The sequence below is a fragment of the Podarcis melisellensis genome, assembly GCF_964234715.1.
Source record: "Podarcis melisellensis genome assembly, chromosome: 2".
Lineage (NCBI taxonomy): Eukaryota > Metazoa > Chordata > Lepidosauria > Squamata > Lacertidae > Podarcis > Podarcis melisellensis.
Window position 1 is genome coordinate 30,591,806 of NC_138529.1, and position 18,952 is coordinate 30,610,757.

The window sequence follows — 18,952 nt, forward strand, 5'->3', positions numbered from 1 at the left end:
ATGCAGGGAGTGTGTATATGAATAAGTTAGGTTTGGTGGGCGTAGGGGTCAGCCATAGCACAACCTACGGTATTTTATTTGAGGGTCAATGCAACTAAATATCCCCTAAAGGTGACATACCCCTAAAGGTGGCTCTGAAGAATCTATATCTAAAGATTTTTTACCAGTTCCTCATCAATTAGATATCAGTGGAGTGTACAAAATAAGACCAAAAATGAATTATGTAGGGTGTATTCATCTTTTCCCTGATGAATTCGTCTCTCTTCAGAACTGTAATGAGCTCCAGGTTGTAGTCCCCTTCCCCCTCCTCTGTGTCCCGATGCTTCTAATTTTATACAACTATTTCAAATTAGAAGTGGTGCTGGATATGAAATGTGACCTTTCACCTCTTTATAACAGTTCTGATTATTACATGCCCTTGGAAATTGGAGGCATTTCTTGAATCCTGCAACATGGATAATTCGACTCAAGTTACTTCAAAGAGTGCTGTTCTAACAGAAGTAATACAGTTCTTATAAGGATGTGCCACTTTCTGATGCAAAATAGAAAACAGCTGTATGCTTCAGACAGAAGATGGGGGCCATCCCAAATTCAAAGTGGATGAGGAAACAAGCTCTGGCTGTGCAGGCCTTTTTTATGCAAGCAACCAGTCCTCTTTCAGTTTATTAGAAGAACCAAATGTTTCCTTTTTTCTGTATAATAGTCTTATGGTGACATCTTACAGTATAATGTAAGATGTAATCAGAAGACAAGTCCTCCATTGGCAAGTTCTGTGTTCTGTTAATGTACGGTTTACCTTATGCTGAATCAGACCACTGATTCATCTAGTTCATTGTTGCATATTCTGATGGACAGCAGCAGTTGAGGTGTTCAACTCTTGCATGGTAAGCTGCCCACCACTTTCCTTGTGGGGTAAGTGCGTGTGTTTGTGCTGGTACTGGGTGAGGTCAAAACCAATGATTAGTGACATTACAGCCAATAGTAGAAAGGGCCATTCTTTCCTTCGGACATCCCCTTCTCTCTCCTCCCTTGCAGAAGACACCCCCCCTCCTCCTCCTTCCATTGCTGCATCCATTTCAACTCCTCCCTTCATTTCCTTCTGGGTCTGCCCCCCACCTGCATGAAATTAGGCCAAGGACTGCAAGTTGCTCACCTCTGCTTTAATGTGCACTACAACTTAGGTATGGCAGGAATTAGGAACCTCTGGCTCTCCAACACCCATAACCAACAGCCTTCATTGCCAATGGTTGAGGACGATGGGAGTTGTGGTCTAACAAAACATTTGGAGGGACATACCGTATTTTTTGCTCTATAAGACTCACTTTTTCCCTCCTAAAAAGTAAGGGGAAATGTGTGTGCGTCTTATGGAGCAAATGCAGGCTGCGCAGCTATCCCAGAAGCCAGAACAGCAAGAGGGATTGCTGCTTTCACTTCACAGCGATCCCTCTTGCTGTTCTGGCTTCTGAGATTCAGAATATTTTTTTTTCTTGTTTTCCTCCTCCAAAAACTAGGTGCGTCTTGTGGTCTGGTGCGTCTTATAGAGCGAAAAATACGGTAGGTTGCCCATCCCTGAGCTATTGCATCTTCCTTTCCTCCCTTCCTCCCTATATATATCTTTCTAGTGTCTTGCCCAGGGTGTCTCCTTTATGATCAGCATTAATTATACCCATGTTCATCACTTACAAGACAGGAATGGGAAAGCTGAGGTTCTCCAGATATTGGACTGCAACTCTTAGAACCTTTGACCATTGGCCATGTTGGCTAAGCTAATTGGCACTGGAATCCAACAACAGAGGCCACAGACTAAGCATTCCTGCTGTCAGACAAGAGCTATGGTAGGACATTAATTTTGCATTTGGTGCCCAATACACAGTTTGCTGAACTTCAACAAAAAATTGCCTTCAATAATTTTTTAATCAATGTTTACATATGTTTAATCAATGTTTACAAAACAGTTAAACCTACATCCAGTCTAAATGCCTACTTTTCCATGCCTAGTACATTCACAATTGAAAAGTTATATAGTCCTAGCTAATAAACTAGTTGGAGAAATAAAGAAGCCATACTTGACCCTTTATTCTCAGAAAATATTTCCAAGATGACCTTAAGCCTTGAAATCCAGAGAAAGTGCAAGGAGGAGGACATTGTAAACAAGATGGTACCTTAAATGTGTCAGTCTAAACTTCAGATGGTAGAGATAAAGGTACAGGGATAGTCTGGGAATTTGTTCCCAAAGCTGGTATGATGGCACCACTTGTTTCTCACATCATCACTGGAATACTTGCATATGGTCCTATAATAATCTATCTTACTTTAGCAATTCCAAAGTGTTGGCTGTATATGCCAATTTACAAAATAGGTTTAAGCCACATGTAAAAGTACTGATAGGGAAGCTTTTAATATTTGATGAATCATTGTATTTTAATATTCTGCTGGAAGCCAGTCAGAGTAGCTGGGGAAACCCAGCCAGGTGGGCAGGGTATAAATATTATTATTATTATTATTATTATTATTATTATTATTATTATTATTATTATTACTGATAGGCCTTTTTTGACAATATTGTGGCACTCACATTTGTTCAGACTCTTTCCTTTCATGCCGTCCCCCCCCCCCACTTTCTTTTTGTCTTCACTCCACTTCCTCCACAGCCTCCCACCTACTATCTAGGGATTCCTGATCTACACTTTTTAGAATTCTTTCAGGAAGATTATATAAGTTAGAAGAGACTGTTAAAGGTTTTCCATACCACTGCAACCCTAATTGTGTCAGAACTTCAGAAGTATTGAATTATTGAATCCAATGAGGCTTACCTTCAGGTAAATTAGGTTAGGATTGCAGCCTAAGGTAGAATATGAATAATTTGATGTGCAGGATAGAATGGATGAGATGGTACTTTAAAAAACAGACATAACTTGCAGTGCAAGCTAAAGGAATCTTAATGGATCCTTTTGGAAACTAGATGGGTGTGAACACACTGAACAAATAGGATGAAGCTCATGTCAAATCTGTTGAGAGTATTTGCACTGGGGAAAGTATTTTTGATTAGTAGGGAGCTTTCTGTTTATCAATAAAGTTTAACTTACTGATGAGAAAATCTTAGCACAGATGGAGTACAATACAGTGGTACCTCTGGCTACGTACTTAATTCGTTCTGGAGGTCCGTTCTTAACCTGAAACTGTTCTTAACCTGAAGCACCACTTTAGCTAATGGGGCCTCCCACTGCTGCCACGCTGCCGCCACGCAGTTTCTGTTCTCATCCTGAAGCAAAGTTCTTAACCCGAGGTACTATTTTTGGGTTAGCGGAGTCTGTAACCTGAAGCGTATGTAACCTGAAGCATATGTAACCCGAGGTACCACTGTAATGTTACATTTATTTAAGTTTAACAATGCATTCTCTTAAACATATTGTTCTAGCAATGTGAAAATTAGAAGCCCAGACTTCAACGTTATATCCCCTCCTTGCTTTCATAATCTATCTGAGAAGAGGTTGGGTCAAGTGGTAGTAGCTTCTTGTTTTTTAATTTATCATGTAGGGATCAATTATAGGTGATCACTGTATCTTTTATTTTGCTACTGACTGCATAAAAAAGTAGTTTTCTTTGGAATTTCTTATCCTTTTATTTGTCTTGATGGAAACAAGCTGCTCTGTACTAAAACCATTTTCCGCCCATTTAAACTGGCGTGTCTCATAAACAGAAGATGTTAATCCGGTCAATTTAGCATTTGCTAGCGCCTACGTGTCATACCTTTTATACAAAATGGAAAAGATAAGATGCAACAGGTATCAGTTACCCTTGGTCTTATCTGTCTCAACCTCACTATCAGCTGGATCTAGAACCTTTCAGAGGCTTAAAGATAAACACATCAGGACCATGAACTGTTTATGCAGGACTGTCAGTTCTCATGTGTTGGACTGACTTGTTTCGACTGATTCTGGCTATATTGCAATGCTGGATAAAAAAATTTAAAAGGTCCCCCCACCCCCATCCCTCCCAATTATTTCATAAAATAAGCCAACCCAGAGACTGTAGGAAAGGTAGTATGAAATGAACTCTGGGTTAGCCTTGCAGGGTTAATATGTGTTCTGATTTCCAGAGGGATATGTGTTGGTTTCACAGCAAAAACAGAGATTTGCAGCACTGAAAAGTCTACCAAATTTGTTAAGGCATAAGAGTTCATGGACCAATCCCCACAATGTCAGATGCCTGAAGTAAAATCTTTGTTGACAGGTATATAAAGGAGAAATTTGTAAGGAGGGAGTTGAAGGGGAGGGGAATCAAAAGTTACAATCAGTAGTAACTGGACGTTGAATGCATGTCAAATAGGTTTACATTTAACTTTTACAGTAGTAAAGGTAAAGGGACCCCTGACCATTAGGTCCAGTCATGACTGACTCTGGGGTTGCGGCGCTCATCTCGCTTTACTGGCTGAGGGAGCCAGCATGACTAAGCCGTTTCTGGTGAACCAGAGCAGCGTATGGAAACGCTGTTTACCTTCCCGCTGGAGCGGTACCTATTTATCTACTTGTACTGTGTGCTTTCGAACTGCTAGGTTGGCAGGAGCAGGGACAGAGCAATGGGAGCTCACCCCGTCCTGGGGATTCAAACCGCTGACCTTCTGATTGGCAAGCCCTAGGCTCAGTGGTTTAATCCACAGCGCCACCTGCATCCCTCTTTACAGCAGTAGATTAGTGATAATTTACTCAGAATTGCTGTGGTGATTGTATTATAAACACCTGTAATGGGGAGGGAATTATTCACAAAACACAATAGATAACACAGCTATTCTGTCAATGGTAAGCCAATCAACACATGTAGTATGGATTTTTAAAACCTTCAGTCTTTGTCTTGATGTAATCCACAAGCAATACAACTGATTTTTTTTAATTGATCATTGTTTCTGGAATGCCGGCCTTATGATCAGTTGCAGAATGCCCTGGGAAGTCAAACGTTTTCCTACTAGTTTATGAATATAACCATTTCTGAAGTTGGATGTGTGTGAATTTATTCGTTGCATAGGAGGGCCTGTCTCTTGTAAGCAGAATGTAAGAGGAAATTGTTGACGGATTATGGCATAAATGTCATTGGAACAAGTGCAGTGAATGAACCCCTGATGTTGTGTAATCTGGGTCTGCCTCAGTAGAAAAAAAAATTTGGGCAAAGGAATAGTGTTGCAAGATTGGGAGCTCAGTCTGCATGATGCCCTGAGTCCCTCCCAGTTTTTGTGGTCCTGTATGCAGTGAGGGTCAAAATCTAATGGAAGGTTCTATTGTTGAAATATTTGTGGAAATAACTCATAGGCAAAAGGGGAAGCATCTTACAGGGGGTAGTTGGAATAGGTAGGTAAGAATGCCAGTTTTCCTATGCCATTTATCTGGGAGCGGGACCTACTTCTGAGCAAACATTGACTGCTTTACAGTAGCATCAAATTCACTACCATGTCCTCCTGTTTCCTTTACCATCTTTATTCCTTAGGACATCCTTGTGAGTGAGGCAGATCATTACTATTCTCATGTTACACATGGGGAACAGAGTCTGAACAATTTGGCAGGGGCCATGTGAGCAGTTATATATGGCAGGAGTCCCGTTCATGGATCCAATCCTACTCATCTAGTAAAGGTAAAGGGACCCCTGACCAGTAGGTCCAGTCGTGACTGACTCTGGGGTTGCGGCGCTCCTCTCGCTTTATTGGTCGAGGGAGCCGGTGTACAGTTTCCGGGTCATGTGGCCAGCATGACTAAGCCGCTTCTGGCGAATCAGAGCAGCACACGGAAACACCATTTACCTTCCCGCCGGAGCGGTACCTTTTTATCTGCTTGCACTTTGACGTGCTTTTGAACTGCTAGGTTGGCAGGAGCAGGGACTGAGCAACAGGAGCTCACCCCGTCATAGGGATTCGAACCGCCAACCTTCTGATTGGCAAGTCCTAGGCTCTGTGGTTTAACCCACAGCACCACCCGCGTCCCATCTATTACTCTCTGCCAATGGGTTGGCAGATTATACAGGACTCAGGATGCTGCTGCTCCTTCCCTGGCAGGATCCCGGTACATTGCACCTGCTGCGTGCCAGACAGGCAGAAATTCAACAGAAAAATATATGCCTCTGGGATAGAAATGTAGATCTGGGGGACCCTGGCACAGGGACCCTCCCAATATTAAAAGTAGCCGTCTTTGAGCAAACGCTGCAGTGGTACACACGTATTTTTCAAGAGAGAAACCCAGGTGGAAAAGTTGGGTTCCCCCCCCTTTTCACTACTTCTTTGGCGATCGCTTGTAGCCGAGTAAGATTGACTTCCATAAACACGGTTTTAACAATGAGTCCGTTAAGTGACTGGGGAGGCCAATTCTGGATCCACACGTCCTTCCACATTGGGGACATTGGTTTCTGGGCGGAAGTTGATCACGGTGTAGAATAGCCAAGCGTGCCTTCCTCTTAACACGTTTCTGCGTCCTGAGTTCGAGTGTCTTCAAAGCCCAAATGACACCTTCGGTAAAGGCTGTTCTCCAATTGTAGTGCTTGCAGGCCAGTGTTTCCCAATTGTTGGTGTTTATACTGTACTACAATTTTTTAGATTTGCCTTCAGACCTCTTTTGTTGACCATCAACATGATGCTTTCTATTTTTAAGTTAGGAATAGAGTAGTTGCTTTGGAAGACCATAATCAGGCATCCGCACAACATGACCAGTCCAACGAAGTTGATGTTGAAGAATCCAAAAGTTGGGTGTGTGTGTCCCCCCGCCCCGCTTTTCACTAACAGTGAGGGCACAGCTGCCCCTCGACAACGAACGGAAAGCAAAGCACAGCCGTGCATACTCGGAAGAGATTTCTTTCAGGAACCGGCCGCGAGTCCTTTAAAGGAGGAACCCCTACTGCAGCGAGCGAGCGAGCGAGCGGGAGGCGAAGCGTGAGGCGGGGCGGCCTGAGTGGTGGCCGCGCCCCCTTGCCGGGGCCATTGGGCTGAACTACCTAGGAGGCTGGCTATAGACAAGTGCCGGGGCGCGGGGGGTGAGCCCGGCGGCTGAGGCGCTCGAGGGCCAGCCAGGGGTGGGGTCGGCCGGGGGCTGAAGAGGGGGGGCGATGGCGGCAGCTGGCGGCGGCACTTCCGCGGTCTCCGTGCTGGCTCCGAACGGGAGGCGAGTGACGGTGCGAGTAGGCCCAAGCACCGCGCTGCTCCAGGTGGGTCTGGCCCAGGGACGGGGAGGCTGGGCGGATGCAGTCACTCTGATTGGCCCTGGGGCAGGAAAGGGGGGAAAGAGGCTCGTTCTGATTGGACCAGAGGGCACATAATTGTCAAGGGTTTTTCTCTCGGACCCGAATTTCTTGAGTGGTAGAAACGGAATGGCTTGAAGACTGATAAAAGCCGGTGACGGGCTTTTTCCTCCTCCCTTTATCTCGGTGTCTGAAAGGAAGTTGTGCAATAATGGAAGGACTCCGGCCTCCTGAAATGGGGGAGGATCGTAGATATTTGCCCCTGGTGGGGAAAAGAAATGGCCCCTGACAGCGCAGTCATCTTGGCTGTTGACTTCGAAGTGACTTCTGTCATTCAGCAGGGGCTTACTCGCTAGTAAATGCGTTTAGGATTGCAACCTTAATGGGGTTATGTCGAGAAATGCATTTTCTGTAGGAGAAAAGAACTGAAAGGAGGGATCTCCTCCTGTAAAACCTTAGTAGACCCTGCCGGAAAAAAATAGACGCCTTCCGATGAAGGCAGGTGCGAATGAGAGAGTTGAAAGTCCCTTTGAAATGTTAAAAGTATCTCTTCTAGTCTTATGTAATTTATGGGGGGAAACCAACCCGTAGTCCTGTGGCACCTTAAAGCCTACCAAATGTATTATGGCACATGCTAGTCTTTAAGTTGCTGCAAGATTCTTTTTTGGGTTTGCCTCTCAGGGAAATGTAATTTATATTTTTTGGGGGTAGATCTTCTATCGCAGTGGTGGGGAACCTCAGGCCTTGGGGCTGAATGTGGTCTTACAGACCTCTCTGTCTGTCCCTTGGGACTTTTCCCCAGACCATACTCTTCCCCAGGCCTGTTCTGCACCCTCTTCAGGTGTTTTTGTCTGGCTAGCATGTGCGCTTAATATGATCATTTAACTGGATGGAGAACAGAGAATGGTGTCTGTAGAAACTACCCTACCATATAAAGGTAATATTTACATTCACTACTCTGCCTCCTTTTAACCCAGCCCACCACTGGTATGTGGATCTATAACTTTAAAAAGGTTTTCCACTCTCACTCTATCAGAGTTCATCAGAGGTTTTCTTTTTTTATCGGACCACAAAGATTTTGATTTAAGCTTCTTTCATGTAAGGTCTTTTTTCTTTTGTTTCCCAACCTGCATGTTCAGTGGTCCATAAATGAGTATTCCATAAGGTTTCCTTCCATAAGGTTCATGTAAATAATTATCCAGTGGTCCATAAATGAGTATTCCATAAGGTTTCCTTCCATAAGGTTCATGTAAATAATTATCCTCTATAAAATCCCACAAGGACCAATGGGGTACCTAAAAACAACCAGTCAATTTAGCCTTCATTATGAAAAATTAGTCCTCAAATCAATGTAATGTTGAGGGAGATTGCTACTTTCTGTCAGAAATGTATCGTGTTAACATCCTGGAATAGTTTGCAGTGTTACCCCAGAATAAATGTAATTTTCCTCTGATTGTACTCTCACATTTGGCCTAAATTCTCTTGCCGGGCTGTGGGGGAGAATCTTCCTCTCATGCAGGTGGAATTGTTAATGTAAGTTAGAATCACAACTTGACCCATAAGCATGAGTTGAGAAGGGGGGGGGGAGGATGCTGACTGAAGTAAATGATAGCTCACCTGTTAGAGCATGAGACTCTTCATCTTGGGGTCATGAGTTGAGCCCCATTTTGGGCAAAAGTTTCCTGCATTGCAGGAGGGGGTGGATTAGATGACCCTCATGGTACCTTCCAACTCTATAATTCTATGACTAATCTGCACTGAGTATGTTATGGGACAGAATGGGAGAACTCTCTATTTTATGTTAACATCTTGCCTTTTTTCTTTTTTAAGATTCTGGAAGAGGTTTGTAGAAAGCAGAATTTCAGTCCCAATGAATATGATTTGAAGTGAGTCTTACTGTTTTTTCCATACCTTTATAGCTTGACAGTTCGCTGTTTCTTTGCCGTTAATTTGGGGGATGGGTGGGAGAGAAATGTAATATGGAGCCCACAATGGCCGTCCAGAACTATTCGCTTTTGGAGGCTGTGATCCCAAATTTGACATGTCTAGCAGAGTGTTCCTTGGCCAAGATCAAACTTTCATCTTAATTGGTCAGATGTAGTACCAGTTCTCATGTACCTGCAGCTGACTGTTGAAAACAGGATGCTGGGCTAGATAGACCAGTGTTTCCCAACCGGTGTTCCGCGGCACACTAGTGTGCCGCGAGACGTTGCCTGGTGTGCCGTGGGAGGGAGGCGGGCGAGTCGGGCGGCGAGAGGCGGGGCGGCGGTGGCGAGCACACGCGGGGCGGCGAGCGAGCGAGCTCCCACATCCCATCGCCGCTCGCTTCGGCCGGCCTACTGGGCTGTCGCAGGCGGAAGGCCTGCGCATGCGCGAGGTTTTCGCGCCTTCGGGATTCCCTTCACACCTTCCTCCTCCCGGGTCCTTGAGAGCGCGGGAAGCGGCAGCGCGAGACCGGCGTTGAGACAAAAACGCAAAGTTCCATTCAGGGCTCCCCTTTTGCCACGTCGTCTCACAGTTTGGAAGATAGCAGCTCTCCAAATTAATAGTCCTCTTTGAATAGGCGGGGCCTGAGCGTTCCACCAATTTAGGCCTCCTGCCGGGATGTGATATGGCTCCACCTTCCTCAAGGTGGTTCTGCTTTTCAATATTTCCCACCCTGTCACCATGAGGACTAGCGACTTCTTTTCGTAAAATATAAAATCGCTGCTCCTTGCTCTCGTGAGACTGTGTGTTTTAATTCGAAAAGGGTGTTCCGTGTACATTTGTGCGAGCTGTGCTGTAAAAAAAAGGGGTCTGTATCCGTTTGTCAGTGGCAATTGGATGGCCGGATACTGCAGTGATGGAAAAGTTTTTGAAAAGAAAAGAACTGGACTCTGAACAAAATTTGGAGCCAGATGAGAGCCCAAGTATGAGTGGGCATGAAAAGAAAGCAAAGATGGTTAGCTCAAGCAAATTCTCTGGCACAAGGCAATATAGCGAAAGCTATATTTCATTTGGATTTACTTTCACCGGAGATGCAAACCAACCAACTCCACTGTGCGTGGTGTGTGGTGAAAAGCTAGCTAACAGTGCTATGGTCCCAAGCAAACTTAAACGCCATCTCCAAACGAAACACCCTTCGCTTCAAAACAAGAATGCGGACTATTTTGTTCGCCTGCGTGAAAACACGGAGAAACAGGCAACTTTCATGAGACAAACCTCAAAGGTAAATGAAAGAGGTCTTAAAGCTAGCTATCACGTTGCTGAACTTATAGCCAAGTCAAAAAAGTCGCACACTGTGGCAGAGACATTAATACTTCCCGCCTGCAAAGCTATTGTAGAGGAGATGCTCGGACCTGAAGCAGCTAAGGAAATAGCCAAAGTCCCTCTCTCAAACAACACAATTTCCAGACGTATTAATGACATGTCTGCAGACATTGAAAGTGTGGTTTTGGAAAAGATCCATAGCAGTGAGAAATTTGCATTACAACTTGACGAGTCTACTGATATCAGTGGACATGCTCAACTCTTGGCCAATGTGCGTTTTGTTGATGGTGATGCAATTCGAGAAAACTTCTTTTTCTGCAAGGCATTGCCAGAAAAAGCAACAGGAGAAGAAATTTTTCGGGTCACATCAGAATACCTTGAACAAGGAGGACTTAAGTGGGAAAACTGCACAAGTGTCTGCACCGATGGAGCTGCAGCCATGGTCGGGCACACCAAAGGCTTTGTAAGCAGAGTGAAGGAAAGAAATCCAGATGTGATCGTTATGCATTGTTTTTTGCACCGTGAGGCCCTCGTAGCCAAGACTTTACCAGCAGACCTAGTTCATGTGTTGGATGATGTTGTGCGCATGGTAAACTTTGTAAAGTCACGACCCGTGAAAAGTCGCATATTTGCAGCTTTGTGTGAGGAGATGGGAGCGAAGCATAAAACCTTGCTGTTTCATACGGAGGTCCGGTGGTTGTCGCGTGGCAAGGTCTTGGTTCGTGTGTATGAGCTGCGGGAGGAACGTAAAGTGTTTCTGACAAATGAGAGGTCAGATTACGCAAAGCTGCTTGCAAGTGATGAGTGGTGTGCAAGGCTGGCATACCTGGCAGATATATTTCATCATCTGAATGAACTGAACACACGAATGCAAGGCCGAAATGAAAACCTGCTTACAAGTACAGATAAAATAAATGGATTCTGTTCAAAGGTGCAACTCTGGCATCAACACGTGGAAAGTGGCAATCTTGAAATGTTCACACTCACCAAGCAATGGCAAGGTGTTCACCCTGCTGCACTGTGTGAGATAATAGGTAAACATTTAAAAACTCTCGAGGGGAAGTTGTCATTTTATTTCTCTTCAGTCTCCACTGAATGCCTTGACTGGATTAGGGACCGTTATAGCTCAGCGTCAGTTGGTGGAAAGGACATGACTTTACAAGAGCAGGAGGAACTAATTGAACTGAGACAAAATCGTGGTTTCAAGCTAAGATTTGCTGATCTACCTTTGGACAGATTTTGGTTGGAAACTGCCAAGGAGTTCCCCCTTCTGGCAAACAAAGCTATTTTGACATTTCTCCCATTTTCCACTACATATCTCTGTGAGTTGAGCTTTTCAAGCATGATTGCTATAAAAACTAAATACAGAGAGAGACTGAGAGCTGTTGACGAAGAGCTACGTGTGTGTCTTTCTTCGATTCCAGCCAGAATATCAGCTTTGTGTTCAGCCAAACAGGCTCAGGTTTCGCACTGAATAAAGTATTTTATAATTTTTCATATTTCTGTTTACTTACTATTTCATAATAAAGTAATTATAAAATACTATCTTTGTGTTTATTTGATTCCTATTAAAGAGAGTTACTTTATATATAGTCAATATAGGCACAGAGTTAATTTTTTAAACATGTTCTAATGGTGGTGTGCCTTGAGATTTTTTTCATGAAACAAGTGTGCCTTTGCCCAAAAAAGGTTGGGAAACACTGAGATAGACCCACTTCCCTGATGTGAAAACACAGTCACTAGTTCATTCAGAATGGAGATGGGGAACGGATGGACCGCCAGATGTTGTTGGACTCTGCCTCTCATCAGCACCAACTAGCATGACCAGCGGTTAGGGATGATGGGTGTTGTACTTCAACAACCTCTAAATGGCCACAGGTTCTCCCTCCCTGTTTTAGCAATAATATATCTTACAGTAATTCCATGCATACTCACCAACTTCTCTAGGGATTTATAGCCCCAAATTCCAAGTATTTTGGCATAATCAGTCTATGAAATAGGCATGTATTAATATCATTATTAATATTTCTTAGATGCCTTTCTTAGAGAACTCAAGGTGACTAACAAGAATACTAAAATATTTACAGTGCAAAATAAAACATTGAAATCCAGTAATTTATCTGTATAATACTAAAACCATACCACCCCATGAAAATTAACAAAATCTGGCAACAATATAATCAATAATTACAGGTGAATCAGAAAATGATTAATAAGAGCCCAGATTTCAAATTTAGTTTTTTTAAAAAGTGTTTCTCAAGTAAAATAATAATAATCCCCACAGTAGATTCCCTTTCATAGTTAGGGCAAGAAGCATCCCATTCTGGTTGGTGCAGGTGATGTTAATAGGCATGGCAGTCTAAAGGAATATTAAGTTCCAAACTAAATATTCTGTTGCTCAATGGATGCTGGTAAGGCAGAAGGCTCTCTGTGCCTTTGTCACTTCATCAGTTATACTGTAATCCAGCAGTTTCAGCAAGCTTTGATACATGTGAAACCTTTGATGATAAATGGTATCACTGCTATGAGAAGATTGTTCATTCCTCCATGTTTTGGGAAGTACGGTAAATGTAGCTGCAGGTAGACCTGCTGTTAATGGTGTTGCTAGGGTTGTGTTTTCCTGCAGTTGAGTCACTGAGACAGTTAATACCCTTGTTATTGCAAGATCTCCTGCAATGCTTTTGCAAAGTTTTTTGCAGATAAAGTTGCTCAGATTCAGAAGAGGTAGACTCCACCATGGGAGTCGGGCCAGGGTGGGAGAGTGCTAGAGTCCTGTCTAGTCATGTTACATGGGATCAGTTCCAATCTGTTACCTCCGAGGATTGCTTGGACGAGTGAAACCGACCACCTTTCTCCTTGATCCTTGCCCATGCTGGCTAATAAAAGTGAGCCGGGAAGGCCTGGGCGATGGGCTCTGTGGGGTGATGAATGCTTCCCTCTGTGAGGGAGTCTTCCCAGACCCACTGAAAGAGGTAGTCATTAAACCACTTCTTAAAAAAAAAACTTTAGACCCGGCCAATATGGCCAACTATTGCCCCGTCTCAAATCTAGCATTCTTGGGCAAGGCGATTGAGCGGGTGGTTGCTGAACAACTCCAAGCACGCCTGGAGGATGTGGACCATTTAGATCCCTTCCAATCGGGATTCAAGCCTCACCATGAGACTGAAACTGCCTTGGTCGCGTTGGCCGATGATCTCTGGGGAGGGATATAAATAATAAATTGTTGTTGTTGTTGTTGAAGCTGCAGCTATGGAGAGCCAAAGGCATTTACGTACCTGGGGTGGAAAATGGAAATGGCATTGCCTTCACTTGAACTAGTTCATAGGTCTAGAGAAAGCCATCTTGTGCATAACTAATGGATATGAATGGGAGCTATTCTAGATCCTGCTCATTTTAATGGGGCTCATGCAGGAACTGTCCTGGTGGATTGTGCCTTATGGTTTTGACCTGTATGCCTCCTACTCTGCTGTCCTTTGGAACACTAAACATCTGCTGCCCACAGATGCCATCTCACTTTGCCTATAATAGCTGCGATACAGAGTTAACTGTTGTGCTGCTATTTCATACAGGCCTCTAACAAAGGATTCCACTGGCTCCCCAGGTCTCTGAACACTCTGGTGGAAACAGCCCCTCTCATAACTGACATCACACGGCACTATGTGCAACTGGGTCATGCTGCTGTTCTAGACTATTCTTTTTACAACAAGCTGTTCCTCTATTAAGCAGCTGTTTGGGCCTGGGACCCTCTCTGAAAATAAAAACACTGACAGTAGCGTTGCCTCTGCTTGTCACATGTATGTCAGCTCTTTCCAAATAGCAACTCCTGCAGCTTTTTTCTATTTTCTATCCAAATGTTTTCCTGATATGAAAATGCTTGCACCTCTTTCCATTGCTTTACTCTACAGCTTCTATGAGTGTGGCCCTTTGTATGCAGTTGGGTGGCTCCTGTTGTTCCTAGTCTTCAAACAAAAACATCCTGAAGGTCCCAGGCCACAGAGAGGTTAGACTGGCCTCAACTAGAGCCAGGGCTTTTTCGGCTGTGGCTCCAATCTGGTGGAACGCTCTGTCACAAGAGACTAGGACCCCGCGGGACTTGACATCTTTCCGCAGGGCCTGCAAGACAGAGCTGTTCCACCAGGCCTTTGGTCAGGGCACAGCCTGACTCCCTCCTTTGGCAATCTTCACAGAACTTTAGTCTAATGGTTGCCATCAATTTGAGTTGAATTAATTTTATAATGAAATTATTTTAGAATGTTTTACTATTTTATTGTAGTTAGCCGCCCTGAGCCCGGCTTCGGCTGGGGAGGGCGGGCTATAAATAATAATAATAATTATTATTATTACTAAACTGTGTTAAATGAAGCAAGGGAGAGGGGGAAGTAAGTAGCTGACCTAATATTGTTGGCTTGAATCCAGGGGAGCATAGGGGTGAATGTCATGCAGTGGACCTTTCCTGCCTCATCCTTCCAGCCACAGTCCTTGTGCCCTCTGAAAAGCAGCCCCTGCAGGTCAGAAAGCCTTCTAGAATGACATGGGACATGGCAAGTGCAGAGATGCTGCTGGAGAGGGATGTTAGTGGATATTGGAACCACCAATTGCACAAGTATAAATACCTCTGGATTCAAGCCATTGTTTCTGTGAGCATCAGGAACTAGTACTAATTGTTCCATGATATTCTGATTATGTTGGGGAAATCTATGTGGAACCTAAAATCATGGTTGCACAAATCTACATGTTCGGTTTAGTACGCTATAAAATGTGGCAACAGAAAACAATATTTTAGGAGTACCTTTCAAGCATTACTGTGGTGCTGGCGAATTGCTTTTCTGTGGGTCCATCTCACAGCATTGTGGTAACATTTAAAGGCCCATAACCACATGAATGGTGCAAATTGTATAAATCCTTGTTGCCTGACCATGGCTAGGGAATGATGATATCATGCTAAGGACCTGTGTGGTTAGCACCCATGTGGGAAAAACCAGGGGAAAATGTCTCACATGTAGTGTAGTAACTTAATTTAATTTAAGGAAGATTGTTCGGGGGGGGGGGTAGATTTAGAGATCACCTGTTTGGGGTAATTAATAAAGAACTTGGCTGGATCCTTAGATCCAGAGTGCAGGCTGAACACATTCTCCAGTAGTAAGACAGCCCCAGCAGAGTTTAAAAATCACAAAATGTTTAGCAACAGTGAAGCATTAGGAATAAAGGCTGTCAGACCCTTTTAATATCCAGTCTAGTATGCTTACAGTGCTTCTCCATTTATCCCCCTCTTGTAGTGATCAGACCACACAGTTCTGTAGGTTTTAATGGATTTTACTTACAATTCCCAAATGTCAGATTTATGTGTTATTCCATGCAGCAGCCAGAAGAACACAAGTAGAAATTATCGGGTTACAAAATACGGGGGCGAGGGGGAATCACTGATAAGTAGTCTGAATTAGTCTCAGGGCAAAAGGATATCATTAGACTGTTTCTTTTGCAGGTTTCAGAGGACTGTGCTGGATCTCTCTGTTCAATGGAGATTTGCCAACCTACCCAACAACGCCAAACTGGAGATGGTGCCAGTCTCTCGTAATAGAGCAGGAATTGAAACTACGGTAGGTTCTTTTCACTTTATAACACACTTCTAGCTCACATTCCAGCCGTCATCGTGGCAGGGTTTTGTCAGAGGGACGATGATAAGAAATCCCCCTTCACAGGATTCTCAGCTTCCTTATGAACCTATATATGTTGCTTTGTTTTTAAAGCGAAATCTCAAGGCAAAGTGGAGGAACCTGTGACCCTCCAGATGCTGCTGGATTCCATCTAAGGCTTTTTGTACAAGATAAAGACAGGCACGATAAAGAAATCCCTCAGTTTCTCTAGGTACTGTACTGTAAGTTGCCTCTCATTCACTGTCAACCTCTTCACCTTCTTTCTGTCAACTCATTTATAATCTTAAATGGAGTTGATAAAAGAAAGAGTGAGAGATGCCATAGTAGTAGTAGGACCTCAGTCCTTTTTAGAAAGCATATCATACACAGTGGTACCTCAGGTTAAGAACTTAATTAGTTCTGGAGGTCCGTCCTTAACCTGAAGTACCACTTTAGCTAATGGGGCCTCCCGCTGCTGCGCCACCCGAGCACGATTTCTGTTCTCATCCTGAAGCAAAGTTCTTAACACGAGGTACTATTTCACGGTTAGCGGAGTCTGTAACCTGAAGCATCTGTAACCTGAGGTACCACTGTATTTCTCCGTAATTTTATTTTTAAAACTCATGTTCTTTGGTAATTACCATCTGACATAAGGCTTAGTCTGACCTGAATAAAGTTGCCAAAAGAGAAAGGGTTTGGCTTTCCTTGTCTGGGATATACTATATTGTACTGCGGTTCTTATCAGTTTTGTAAATGAAATTGGATCTCCTAAATGGTTCTAAATGGTTGACCTGGCTAATATTGCCATTAGATGCTGTGTGCCACTTAGATTTTCACATATCAGTAATAAGTGTTGGAAGAGTGATGAAAAACATGGGAGAATGCACAGAAATTGGTTTGAAAATGGCAATAATATTGCTTTAAAAGCATAGATTAAGCTTTGCTATGAAATGGTGATATATGTTTGACTTACAATGCAGTCCAATGTGTATTTACCCCAAAATAAATCCCATGGTATTCACTGGGGCTTAATTCTAGCTAAGTGTGAAACCCAAACAATATACTTTTTCAGGGCTAGCAGTTCTGCTCTTAAAATCCCTAAAAGAATAAGTTATTTACCAAGGCCAACTATATTTTCTTTAAAAAAGAAGAAGCCCTAAAGACTTACAGAAATTGTATATACAACAATGAACAAATGAAGAACCAAGGCAAATCCTTTTCAGTGGAAATTTGCTGGAGCACACTAAACCAATTAAAGAATCATCAATTTATGGTCAGTTAGCCAACAACTTTTCATAAAATTAATTGGCTGAGAATGCAATGGAGAGAAATTGCATTTGTACTGGCAATGTGAGTCAGTTAAGCTTTTGATGAAGAAGTATTTGGAAGGCTCAGCTTTGTTCTCTAGGTAAATATCAAATGTTCTCTCTACTCTCGCCATGATGTTTGGAAATCACACCAACAGGATGGGACAGATGGATTAAATTTACTCCACTTGGCCCAGCACTGTGATGGTTGTGGGCAGGGTAGGTGGGTGAGGAAGTCACTCACCTGTTAGGATCCTGACAGACTCATACCCTGGAGAGACCTCTTCAGAGGAAGGGATTTGGGGGTTGCATACAGCACCCTATTCCCACCGAATACTTAAAGAAACCCATACCAGTCCCAAGGCAACCAGAAGAGCCCCATCTCAACAATGCCTCCTTTGCTTCCTCTTCAACCCTATCCACCTTGATCTGCAGTTCTTCCCCATCATCCCCTGGGCCGCAGGAGGAAAAGTGGTGGGAGAGCAGATGGGAAGGCCTAACTTGCAGGGTTATCTTCTTGCCTTCCAGACAGCTCTGTTGGCAGGGTTCTACATGGGAGGAGGGATCTATTTGGGAGGAGTGGGGAGAAGACCCAACTGCAGGCTGTGACCCAGAAGAGGACCAGGGAGAGACGGGGACTATGTACGTTCCTCAGACTCCTCTGGACCTTTGCTGGGTAAAGAGCTCCCTTCAGAGCTCCTCCGTACTCCAGTTTCTGTGTTCCACCTCCTAGCTCCAGACTCCTCATTCCTTCGGCCTCCACACTGGTTCTGGTTGAAGACATTACCTTGGAACAGCACTTCTTCTTCCTCTTGTGAGACACCATTGGTAGAAGCCTTTGCAGGTTGGAGCATCCGTCCTTGTTTCCTGAGCCTAAGGCATTCCAGCAATTGTACTGTGCCAGAGGGCGAAGAGGGTCTTTGCAAATAAAGAAGTAGTGCTTGATTTTGGTAAAGGGCTGGCAAGCTGCTAACAGTGGTTTTGCAGGCTGCATTGAGTCATTGGGCTGTGGATTTGTAACCTGTATTTTATGTTGTAGCATTGGAAAGTTATCCCCCTTACCTAAGGGTTGTGGGCTTCAGACTTGGTAGTGTAGCTTTAGAACATCTGACGTCTGATTTTTTAGCTCTTGAAAAAATTATCAGATACATATTGTAATTAAAAAGAAATAACTCCCTCAGGAAACTAATCAATACTAGCAACTGAAGGATAGAACTAATTTAACAAAGCATATTATTTATTTATATTTACTTTTAGAGTGGAATGAATGGAACTAGATAGGGAAAATATATGGGGATTGATGTTTGTATATTTCAGAAATGTAAATGAATTCTCTGTGTATATCCTTTAAATGAATCCACTGTCTAGCCTCCAGTAGTCAGTTGTTGAACTTAAGGAAGATATTGACTAAAACCACACATACATTTTTAGGTGGAGTGTTCAGGGGAAACTACTTCAAAAATAAGATATGTAATCCCAGAAACAGATTTAATTATTGACTCGGATATAAATAGTTAATCAACAGTTTAGTCCAGTTAATCCTAAATTATT

General features: G+C 43.5%; 1 protein-coding gene and 1 long non-coding RNA gene across 2 annotated transcripts in view; one reads left to right on the forward strand and one right to left on the reverse strand.

The window, feature by feature from the left end:
* LOC309363632 overlaps positions 1-18,952 on the reverse strand; it is a 92,375-nt gene that overhangs the window by 36,988 nt on the left and 36,435 nt on the right. The gene's annotated exons all lie outside the window — the stretch shown is intronic.
* ASPSCR1 (ASPSCR1 tether for SLC2A4, UBX domain containing) overlaps positions 6,906-18,952 on the forward strand; it is a 66,430-nt gene continuing 54,383 nt past the window's right edge. Inside the window, exons 1-3 of the mRNA XM_081899734.1 lie at positions 6,906-7,179; positions 9,043-9,098; positions 15,944-16,058. Of these exons, the coding sequence (XP_081755860.1) occupies positions 7,081-7,179; positions 9,043-9,098; positions 15,944-16,058 (270 nt within the window). The 5' untranslated portion in view covers positions 6,906-7,080. The remainder of the gene's footprint in view (positions 7,180-9,042; positions 9,099-15,943; positions 16,059-18,952) is intronic.